This window comes from Canis lupus, chromosome 20, assembly GCF_003254725.2.
Source record: "Canis lupus dingo isolate Sandy chromosome 20, ASM325472v2, whole genome shotgun sequence".
Lineage (NCBI taxonomy): Eukaryota > Metazoa > Chordata > Mammalia > Carnivora > Canidae > Canis > Canis lupus.
The window spans coordinates 5,658,931-5,671,200 of record NC_064262.1 but is presented as its reverse complement, the minus strand read 5'-3'; the positions used below and the strand labels follow the sequence as shown (position 1 = coordinate 5,671,200).

At 38.9% G+C, this 12,270-nt stretch overlaps 1 protein-coding gene across 6 annotated transcripts in view; it reads right to left on the bottom strand.

Moving 5' to 3' along the window:
• The window catches only part of TMCC1 (transmembrane and coiled-coil domain family 1), a 241,320-nt gene that overhangs the window by 48,740 nt on the left and 180,310 nt on the right, over positions 1 to 12,270 (bottom strand). Inside the window, exon 1 of one of the 6 annotated variants that reach the window (XM_035702803.2) lies at positions 8,968 to 9,125. The exons of 4 other annotated variants lie outside the window; for them this stretch is intronic. In XM_035702803.2, coding sequence (XP_035558696.1) covers positions 8,968 to 8,994 — 27 coding nt within the window. In that variant the 5' untranslated portion in view covers positions 8,995 to 9,125. Of the gene's footprint in view, positions 1 to 8,952; positions 9,126 to 12,270 lie in introns of those variants that run through there. One more of the 6 variants, XM_035702802.2, reaches the window with a different exon arrangement.

Here is a 12,270-nt window from a genome sequence, read left to right as displayed (position 1 = left end):
AGAGAGAGAGAGAGCACAAGAGCAGAGAGTACAAGTGGGGAGTGGAAGGAGAGGGTCAGAGGGAGAAGAAGAAGCAGACTCCTAGCTAAGCAGGTAGCCCGGTGTGGGGTTTGATCCCAGGACCCTGAGATTATGACCTGAGCCGAAGGCAGACTGACTGAGCCACCCAGGTGCTCCTTAAAGAAATTCCAGGCTATAAAACACGAAATGACTGTTGTGCAAAGGGCATAAGTGTACTAAGGGCATATTACTACTCCTAATGTCTATATATCTGGGATTCTCACTTTCTAATGAGGAAGAAAAAGGGAAGAATAGAAGAAAATATGCCTGGAGACTGTGCTCCCAACCAAGGTTACTCTTGATGTTTTGGCCATTATGGCCTCCATGGGCTCCACGTACTAAACGCCAGCATCACTTCCCTCCCCAAGTCTTTGTGACAACCAAAATACTCTCTCACATTTCCAAAAGTTGGGGGGAAGGGTGTGGTGGGAGTGGTGGGGTGGGAGATGAGTTGATAGGTTCCTGGACATCTAAAATCTGACTGAATTTTACAATTCAAGAGTTTTCACAAAAGATGATTCATTCTTTAAATATCTATAAGTTTTCAATCTTGATTTTACTTGTCAGAATCCAACAAGAGATGCTGTTTTGTTCACTGGCCTGATTTCCTTAGATTCAACCTATTTGAAATACTTTAAAAAAAATCTAGGGATACCTGGGTGGTTCAGCAGTTGAGCATCTGCCTTGGGCTCAGGGCGTGAGTCCCACATCAGGCTCTCCATGGGGAGCCTGTCTCTCCCTCTGCCTATGTCTCTGCCTCTTTCTTTGTGTCTCTAATGAATAAATATAATTGTAAAAAATTTAATATAAGGGTGCCTGGGTGGCTCAGTCAGTTGTGTCCGACTCTTGATTTCAGCTCAGGTCATGGTCTCAGGGTTGTGAAATCAAGACCTGCATCACACTCCATGCTGGGCATGGAGCCTGCTTTAAGATTCTCCTCCTCTCCCTCTGTACACCCCCTCAATCATATGCTCTCTCAAAAACAACAACACACAAAATTCCAAAAAACAAAAAACTAATATAACAATATAATTACCTGTTCCAAAGAAGAGAGAGGAAACCCTGTTCTGATATTTCTATTCCATTAGAGTTCACAGACTTGTATAGTATTTGAACGGGTAAATTAACATAGGAGACCACTAAACTCTCAACCACTAAACTAAGGACTTCTGGACACAGGTCAACAATCTATGGTCCTAGTCAAACTACTTATAAGATAAGGCTCCCTAAAGGGATCCCTGGGTGGCGCAGCGGTTTGGCGCCTGCCTTTGCCCCGGGGCGCGATCCTGGAGACCCGGGATCGAACCCCACATCGGGCTACCGGTGCATGGAGCCTGCTTCTCCCTCTGCCTGTGTCTCTGCCTCTCTCTCTCTCTCTCTGTGACTATCATAAAGAAATCAAAATTAAAAAAAAAAAAAAAAAAGAAAAAGAAAAGAAAGAAAAGAAAAAAAAAAAAGCAATGCAATCTAGAGCCCTTTCTCCAAGGTGAAAATGTTCATGCTGATCAGTGAAAACCATAACCACCTGGTCAGTAAGAGCCAATTAAGATTTCTACCTTACTCTAATCCTACTTTCATGCTCCAAAAGAAGATACTGAGTGTAGTTCTACAGATCTTGCTCATTGTTTGAGGTATGAACAGCTGCCACCTGGATGTCCTGCACTTGGCTTTACTATTTCTCTTTATCCGGCTCAAAAACTCAGAGGTAATCTGGCATATAATTAATTCAGTGGAGAATAACAGTCAAATGACGCAAGCGATTTACCACAGCTCATACAAGGGAAAACATTAAACAGGCAAAAGTTAGATTGTTCAGAAAATGGCCTATATTTAATATGATAAAAGGTACGCACCATAAATGTAAATGCAATGATGTAGAATCTAAAACCAGCTTTAGTTTAGGAAGAAGTATGTAATACAAATTCTCTTTTCCTTCTCCTCTCAAATTATGTGACCTTACTGGCAGTTTTGCTCTTTAAAATGAAAATGGAGCTCTTAGAAATTAAAAGAATTATCTGAAGATGTAGAGTTATGGTAAACTTTCTCCAGACTACCCACTCCTCCATTTCATTCTCACATATTAATCCATGTAATCTTTACTTCTTAAAGATTTATTTTCTAATTAGCAGCTTCTTACCATTGCTGATGCTGCTCTTAATAGCTCTTTGGTGAGACTCATCTTGGAGTATTTGATCTCTCACTCTGAACACATCTTAGCTCTAGTGACAGCTATTAACAGAATAAATGAAAAGCCTTTATTTCTAGGAAACAAGACTCCCCTGAACCCAACTGATAGCTGTCAAATGGTGACAATATGGCTTCTGGTTCCTTGGTAAGGAAGAAGGCTGCACTATCTTTTAAATATCTGATTAAATATCAGCTATTTAATGTTGTGGTACTTCAAATGGGCATCAAAATTACTTCTTTCTGGGGATTTCTGGGTGGCTCAGCGGTTTAGCGCCAGCCTTTGGCCCAGGGCATAATCCTGGAATCCCGGGATCGAGTCCCACATCAGACTCCCTGCATGGAGCCTGCTTCTCCCTCTGCCTATGTCTCTGCCTCTCTCTCTCTCTCTCTCTCTCTGTCTCTGTGTCTCTCATGAATAAATAAATAAAATCTTAAAAAAAAAACCCACAACAAAATGATTTCTTCCCACTTTTAAATGACAATACTATAACATATTTATGTATATCTTAGTAAACTTCTGTGGGTATACTAATAATGTAAATTCCATCAGTGTATCAGAGAGTGCATATGTTTTACACTTTGGTAGAGATTACTAAATTACCCTTCTGAAACATTACAGCATTTGGACTATTACCAACAGTGTAGGCAAATGACTGTGCCAGCTCTAGGTATCAAACTTGCATTTTGATTACTCTGATAAGTGAAAATAAGGTCTCATTTTAATTATGGGACGCTTGGGTGGCTCAGCGGTGAGTATCTGCCTTTGGCTCAGGGCGTGATCCTGGAGTCCTGGGATTGAGTCCCACATTGGGCTCCCTGCATGGAGCCTGCTTCTCCCTCTGCTTGTGTCTCTGCCTCTTCTCTCTCTGTGTCTCTCATGAATAAATAAATATTAAAAAAATTTCATTTTAATTGTCAATTGCATTCCTTTAATTAGGAATATATGTGACCATTGTTTGATATGTAATTTGGCCATCTATATTCCTTTTTGTGAGCTCTTTTGCATCCCCAGAAGAATTCTTCCCCTGAACTTGCAATCAAGACATAATTAAAATGTGTCTATATTTAAAAAAAAAAGATTTTGTTTGTTTTTCAGAGAGAGAGAAAGAGTGCGTGAGCACATTCATGCACACGTGTGCATGAGAAAGGGGGGAGGCGCAGAAGGGGAGGAAGAAAGAGCATCAAGCAGATTCTGACCTGAGCGTGAGGCCTGATGCAGGGGTTGACTTTGACCCTGAGATCACGATCTGAGCTGAAACCAGGAGTTGGATGCTTTAACCAACTGTACCACCCAGTTGCCCCAGAATGTACCTGGATTTTTTAAAAAAATAGACAATAGAGGAACCACCAGATTAAAAAAGCCAACTTGAATTAAGTTCCTACACTCTCCAGAAATGATTCTCTATAAACTTATCCTCACAAATTTCCACTGAATATAAAATCCTTTCTTTCACCCAAGTATCAATCTAAATAGTTTGTATTCTTTACTTATCCTCAGATTTCCAACAACCACTACACTTTTCATGAAGAGCAATTGAGAATTAAAAGACATATTGTAATTATTGTAATTCTATTTCCTGGGTTATACCTCTCAAATGTTCCATTTTACTTGTCTGAAAAATAATCTGGATTGTTCCCCAAACTATTTTAAAATCAAAGATACGGGACGCCTGCGTGGCTCAGCAGTTGAGGGTCTGCCTTCGGTTCAGGGCGTGATCCTGGAGTCCTGGGATCGAGTCCTGCACTGGGCTCCCTGTATGGAGCCTGCTTCTTTCTCTGCCTATGTCTCTGCCTCTCTCTCTGTATGTCTCTCATGAATAAATAAATAAATAAGTCTTTAAAAAAAATCAAAGATAGGCTCTTATCTAGTGTATCTAATAGAGTCAAATAGAGGACTAAAAGAGGACTACTTGTACTCTAGGTACTGAAGATGCATAGGCAGTTTTCACATGTACACTTACATACCCTTCCCCTTCCTACCTACATATGGGGATTAGAAGTATAAACATGAATATGACAATTATGGCAATAGAGAAAGGAGTATCTGAGGTCTTTTCTGCTTTTTTGACCACTTGAGACTATATATTGACAATGTTTTCCCTCCTACTTCGAACCCTGTCCCCAGTCTACACTTACAACACACACACTCATGTCTATGCTCAAGGTAAAAATATATGAAGTCCAAATGAGCCTATCTTTAGTTTAAAGGCGCTGTGTTATTTAACTGGAATTAAATTATGGACACTCCTTACTCCCTAGCTGAAAATAATCTCCCTTCTCTAAACTTATATAAACAGTGTAACTTCTATTTTATATCACCTTCCTATTTTTAGTTATTTTTGCGAGTGTTTATATTTTCTAATAGAGACCATGAGTCCTTAAGTCAGAGATGTGTCTTACACATTACTCAACTCCTGAGAGCACCTATTACTGTACTTTATACTGAGTGGCCAGTCACTGTTTCATTCTCGCATTAGGTGAGTTCATATTCATAAAGTGCTTTGATTAGTGTCTGTACATTAAGTTTATTAAATAAAATAAATGAAAGAAATGGATCAATTTTCCTTCTCTACTAATTTTTTTCCATCAACATTTTCCCCATCTCCTACCTTAAAGAAACTTTTGACCCCATTTCCTCTACCAGTTACTGCTCACTTCTCTGCTCCCTAATGAAGTAAAATTCATTAAAATGATCCAAAACTCAGTCTCCAAATCCCTCTCTTCCCATTCTCAAACTCACTCAACTGGTTTTAATCTCATCATTCTACCAAAAAAATGTTTGTCAGATGACCAATCATCCCCCTACATTACCATATTCAGAGATGAGTTCTCAGTCCTTACCTTACTCAACCTAGCAGCATCATTTGACAGAGGTGATGTTTCTCTCCTCCTATCAAGTTTCTATACTTGGCTTCCAATATACCATAGTGTCTTGATTTTCTTCATCCATCATGGGCCACTATTCCTCCTCTTGGTCTTCTCACACTGGATTATTCAGGGCTCAGTTCTTTTTCCTTTATTTACCTTCTTGCCTTTATTTACATTCATTCTCTCTCTTGGTAACTTCATCTTGTCTCTTGACTTTAAATACCATTTAATTGTCATACCTCCTTCAATTTTATTTTCAGCCCAGAACTCCTAAATTCCAACTCATACAGTCGATTCAACATTCTCACTTAGACATCTAACAGATATTTCAAACTGAACTCTTGCTCTTTCCCACAAAACCTGCCCCACCAGAAGACTACATTTCAGTTAAATGACAAATCCATTCTTCCAGCTGTTCAAGCTGAAATCCTTGTAGTCATCAATTTCTCTTTCATACCTTACATCCAATCCACCAAAAAATCCTGTTGACTGTACATTCAAAATACATCAAAAAATCTAATCACTTCTCATTATCTTCATTTCTGCTACTTTAGTCTGAGCCATGATCATATCTTGTCTGGGTTACTAGAATGGTCTCCTCACTGGTCTCCCTCACCACCATATAATCTATTCTCAGTACTAAGCCAGAATGATTCTTTAAAAATAAAAATCAAATCATGTCATTCTTCTTAAAATTCTTCAATGCATTCTGTTTACATTCAAAGAACAAGCCAGTCCTTAAAAATGGCTTCAAGGGCATTTCTGATCTGGCTCTCTGTGTGGGAGATTAATAGCCACAAACTCATCCAATCAAGTATGCCCTTCTCTTTACAATTTGACTTTCTCATTCCTTCCATCAAAAAGTAGAAGGATGCCCGACTGGTTGAGTGGCTGAGTGTCTGCCTTCAGCTCAGGGCGTGATCCCAGGGTCCTGGGATCAAGTTCTGTATCAGACTCCCCACAAGGAGCCTGCTTCTCTCCCTCTGCCTATGTCTCTGCCCCTCTCTGTGTGTCTCTCATGAATAAATAAATACAATCTTAAAAAAAAAAGTGGAATCAATTTCTCCATCCTGTGAAACTGGGTTTGGTCATGGATTTTCTTTGGCCAAGTGAAATATCAAATGTGACACAGCAGAAACTTGAAATGTGTTTTTATATTGAGGCTTGTTCTCTCTTGCTGCACTCCAGAAGGCTTTATATCTCAGTTAATGGCAATTCCATCCTTATAGCTGTTCAGGCTAAAATCCACATACCAAATGGAGACAGACTCAACTAACAGCCAGAACCAACTATCAGATATGTAAGGGAGCCCACCTTGACCATGCAGCTCCACCTGAGCCATCCAGGAATGATAAGGACCTCCAGGCAAGACCAGCACAAGAACCATTCAACTAATCCTAGCCCAAATAGCTGACTCACAAAACTGTGAGGAAATAAAATAGTTGTTTTAAGCCACTCAATTTTGGAGTGGTTATACTGTAATAGACAACTGAGAAACTCTATTACGTCTTTGAAACCCCAATTCCTTCCACTCTGTCCTCCCTTTTTGCTCTAGATATACCAGCCTCCCTTCTATTCCTTGTATATAATCAGAAACACTCCTGCTTTTGTTCTGGCGGTACCCTCTACTGGGAATGCTCATTTATCAGTAGTATGGCTACCCGGCTTATTTCTTTCAAGCCCTTCCTCAAATGTCTCTTTAATGAGACTTACTATCTTTTTAAAAATAGCAATCCCCCCCAGCACTTCCAATCTCACTTACCCACTTTATTATTTTTATAGCTCATCCTCCTTCTCTAACACACCCTGTAGTTTACGTACTAGCTTTATTTTGTATTGTCATCTTCCCCAACTAGAAATGTAAGGTTTAGACGTGAGAGGTGTTTTATCTTTTAAAAGTTCTTTGTTTGATATAGTGGCAGCTCGATAAAAATAACATTTGTTTAAAAGATAAAGCACCTATATATGACCAAGTGATTACACACGTATGTTCTGAATTGCCACTGTAAATTCTAGGTATTTGTACAGAAAACTCAAGCAATGCCAACATTGCCAAAGAATTCTCTGGAATGTATGCATTACACATATGACTTAAACATATATAAAAAAAAAACATATAGATGTGTGGTGTTGCAGAGTTATTAAGAAAGGAAAAAGGGGATTATTCTTTAGAACTGGCCAACATCTGGAGATACTTTAATCTCATTAAAAAATAGATATAACTTCAACATTGTCCAGCTTTCTAAAATTCTCCATTTACTACCTAGAGTCAGATACATTTACCCCTTGAGTCTTCCTTCAAAATATTCATTCTGTAGTTTAGAAAATGAACTCTTCACAGAGCATAGCGCAATCTCGTGCAAGGAGGACATACATATATCAACCCCAATCTATAGCAATTTGATATATCCAGACAGACATAATAAGAATTACAGATGTGGAGCAAGTACCTCATTTCTGAATATTTTAATCATTGCTTCAATGAGGGCATTTTAGTTCACCAGAGTCAATGAATAGTTTGATAAGGAAGAGGGAGACATGGGTAGGGAAGCAAGAAAATAGTTTCACCTATAATCATTTACTCAGGTACTCAGTATATTTTTAAACAAATTTTCTCTACTCATGAATTAATAGAATCATGGAGAAATTCAACTAAGAATGTTTAAATTATGTTTTATGGTCCCCTCCTCCCTTTCAACTGTCAATAAGAGGGGAAGGAATTAATTTCTGTTTTACGATCAGTCTTTACCTCCTATCCTTTTAGGGCTCTCCTATGAATTCTTTCTTTCTGATCACCCCATTCAACTTGAGCTAACATTCTTAATAAAACATAGATAAGTAAACTGACCTTTTATAACCCCAGAACAAACAGAGATGTGCCAAGGTTTTAAAATCCAAGATACAGAACAAACAGAAAAAAAAGAGGTACAGAGCAGAGCCACAAATCTCTCAACGAAGTCAGTATTTAAATTATTAACCATTTGTCATAAGAGTAATTTTATATCAAACTTTAGGGTAAAAAATTTTGTTGGCTCAAGGGCAAACAGTATTAATGTATATTCACTTTAGAATCAGGTAAAAATCATGGTAAAATCAAGCTATGGTCCAAGTTTTCTACTCAAGATTGCAGATCAAATGTGAAAATGGTGGTTGTGTTGCATAAAACTGGATCGTCTTCCTATCCAGTTATATCTAAGGGACCTGTTCTTCTGATCTGGAGACAAAAACTTTAGTACTGAGATATGTGCCCACTGCTTTACAATTCAGAAAATTGCCAAGTCTTTGGGAAAAATACAGTGAAAACAAGTAGCTGAGTGATAAGAACCTTTGTTTTTAATGTGAGAAATACTTCAAATGGCTCTAATCCAAATTCTTATTTGTTATGCGTGCTTAGAATCTTCAAATTTAACCCAAGTTTTTCCTAAACTGCCAAAGGCAAACGAAACTCTTGTTCATTGAAGGAAATACTTATTTTCTGATAACTTTTTTGCCCGAGAGAGAGAGGATGACATTTACTCTGCACTGAAGCAGTCGGAACACTCTCCAATATGATCTGAGCATGCCCACACAGCCAAAGATTGCTCTGTACATTCCGCCCAAAGAGCTATGGGCAAAATGAACAACTAGGAAACACATAACATGCTTCTTGATTATTGCAACCTCACACAAGTCGGTCCAAAAATAGCAAATGCCCGTGGCTGAGATCTACTGCTGAAAAATGCTGAGTTTCAGGAGCTCAAAGCATTTCCTGTGTCTGTCTATTTAACCAGCCCCCATTTAAAGCTGTAGAATTATAGGATTAAGGAAGAGATTTAAGAAAAAAAGACAGATACACACACATATACAACATACGGTTTCCGAGGACAGTGAGGGTTCCATGCTTGTAAGGGAGAAAGAGGAGGAATATGCCGAATAACCCCCGGGTTTCTCCCAGATTTGAACATGCTGTACTGTGGCATGAGGTCAGCAGAGACTGACTCCAGCCCTGTGAGGCTGAATTCTACCCTGACAAAGCAGTATCACTGTAATATGAAGCAAAAGGATCCAGGGCATGTTGGCAGCTGTACAGAGTGGCTGTTCTAGAAAGTAATGGCAATTCCAAAACAAGAGATCTATGCTGTCACATGAGATAATCTTCAGCCCAGTTAAGCAATAAGCACCAAAAATACTTGAATCCTAAACTCAGGCAGCTCAAAATGTTAAAAGGTAGGAAAGAACTTTTCTTCTTGAACCTATTTTGTTTCTGGAGGAGAGAAGAACAGGAAGTGGGAAATTTGAAGAGCTATTGGTTAATTTGATTTGTATCACTAAAAATATATTGATTTTTATCTGAGCTGGGGCACAGTCTTCTGGACACTGTGACCTAACTGAGAAGCCTTAATCCTTCTCTGTGATTTTACAACAGAACAGGGAAAATATCCTGAAAATATATTTTTGGTAATGGATATATGCCAGAACTGAAGATATGGTAAAGAACCTCATTCTCACACATATCTAGAAGGCAAAAGTTGCTACAACAAAGGTTGCTACCTAATGCACATTGTTTCTTTTTAGGTCACCAAGAATCTATATAAGTGTACTGTTAGAAATTCTTTGAAATTAAGCAAACACTAAAAAAGTCTTAAATAGGAAAAGGAGTCAGAACATGGTATTTCTGTCAAGAGAAAATATAAAGCAATGCACATATAATCCTTTAAATTTTGTGGTCTCTTACATTATTAAAGTTCTACTTCGGATCAGAAGTGATGCAGTATTTTATTTTATTCTTGAAGATTTTATTTGTTTGAGAGAGAGCAGAGAGAGAGAGAGAGAGAGCAGAGGGGAGGAGCAGAGGAAGAGGGAGAAGCAGACTCCCTGCTGGGCAGGGAGCCTGACATGAGGCTCCATTAGGCAACTCCAGGATCATGACCAGAACTGAAGGCAGATACTCAACTGATCCATCGAGGTGCTCCATGAGCTAATATTTTTAATAAATAAAATTTAGCCAGGAAGCAGCAGTAAACAAAAGACACAGAGACAAAATAAAACAGTATGAAAGCACCACTGTAAAGTAAATTAAGTTCTTCAACAGTTCAGTATTAGCATAGATTAAATGAAGTTAGAATTTTATTTTTTTAAAGTAGGCTCCATGCCCAACATGGGGCATGAACTTGCATCCCTGAGATCAAGAGTCACATGTTCTATTGACTGACCCAGCCATGTGTCTCATGAATTTAAATTTTAAAAAGTTTAAAATTTACCCTATGCCATACCATTGCTTAAAAAAAAAGTTTTCCAAAGTTCTCTGTTACTTACATAAGAGTCCAAACAGCCAGGTATGTTACACAATGATCCTGATGATCAGGTCTCTGCCTGATTTCCCCATTCTATCTCCTCTGTGTTGAACTACCCATTACTCATTATTCATTCATTGAACTACCCATTACTCCCATTTTACAGGAATAGAAATGAAAAAGTAGGAAAGTTAATAACTTGCTCAGAGTTAACTGGCTAAGTGGTAGGGCTGGTATTTAAACCAAACTGTACAATTCTCACCCTACACTTTTACCTACTACAGTAGTTATGTTTACACTAAGAACTCTTTAAGGAATCAGCAGACAGAACATGAGCACCTACGATGATGTTCAGAAAAAGAAAAGTGGGGATCCCTGGGTGGCGCAGCGGTTTGGCGCCTGCCTTTGGCCCAGGGCGCGATTCTGGAGACCCAGGATCGAGTCCCACATCGGGCTCCCGGTGCATGGAGCCTGCTTCTCCCTCTGCCTGTGTCTCTGCCTCTCTGTGTGTGTGTGTGTGACTATTGTAAATAAAATAAATAAATAAATTAAATTAAATTAAAAAAAAAAAAAGAAAAAGAAAAGTGAAATCACCATAGGCTAGAGAAAAAGTTCAAAGAGGTAGAACTGGAGCTGAGCTGTTCATTCAACTATCTGAGGCATTGTTTTAGAAAAACATCAAAGAACAAACAAATTGGCCAGCCCGGGTGGCTCAGCGTTTTAGCGCCTGCCTTTATCCCAGGGCGTGACCCTGGAGACCCCGGATCGAGTCCCGCGTCGGACTTCCTGCATGGAGCCTGCTTCTCTCTCTGCCTCTGCCTCTCTCTCTGTCTCCTCTCTGTGTATTCTCATGAATAAATAATAAAATTAAAAAAAAAAGAACAAACAAATTATACCTACATGCTAGCTGGGGAAGATAGCCAATAAATAAATGTAATATATATATTACACACATATATATATATATATATATATATATATATAGGTGATGGGTGCTATGGAGAAAAATAAAGCAGAATAAAAAGGACAGAGGATGATGGAACCTCTCTGATAAAATACATCTGACTGGAGATCTGAATGAAAGCATGCAGATATCTGGAGAAAGGTGTTCCAAGAAGAGATACCAAGTTCAAAGGTCTTGAGACAGGAATAGATTTGGTGTGCACAAAGAATGCCAAGGAGGATGAGTGAATACAGGAGGCAAAGCAGAATATTAGGAGAGAGAGACTTGGTGGATGGAAGCAGGGTCAAACCACGTATGACACTGTAGGCTGTTGTAAGGAAGTCTTGAGCAGAGTTAGGAAAGGTTTTAGGTTTCAACGGAATCACTCAGAGTAAAGAACAGACAATGCTGGAGTGAGTAAGGGCCAGGGGACATGAGAGTGCTTAGGAGGCTATTATAATAGTCCAAACAAGATAGGTGAAATCAAGTATCTATGACATGTTATTTGACATCCACTGAGAGAGCAAAAAACAGGTATTAACAAATATATAATGGAAGTAGGGTGGGGAGGGATAGGGAAGAAAGAAATAAAGGAAAGGCTTTCACTTACAAAATACACTAGTTTTAATTGTAAGTATTAATGCACCAATTTTGAATTTAAAAAGGAGATGTACATAATTTGATTATTTATAGATTTCCAATTTCCGATCAAGTTTTTTCCAGATCTATACTTGTACCTGAACACCTAATAGGTGACCTTACAATTTCTAATATAATTTTCCCATTCATTAAGAATTTTACTTCAAGGGGGGGATCCCTGGGTGGCTCAGCAGTTCAGCGCCTGCCTTTGGCCCCGGGTGTGATCCTGGAGTCTCGGGATCGAGTCCCATGTTGGGCTCCTGGCATGGAGCCTGTCTCTCTCTCTCTCTCTCTCTATCA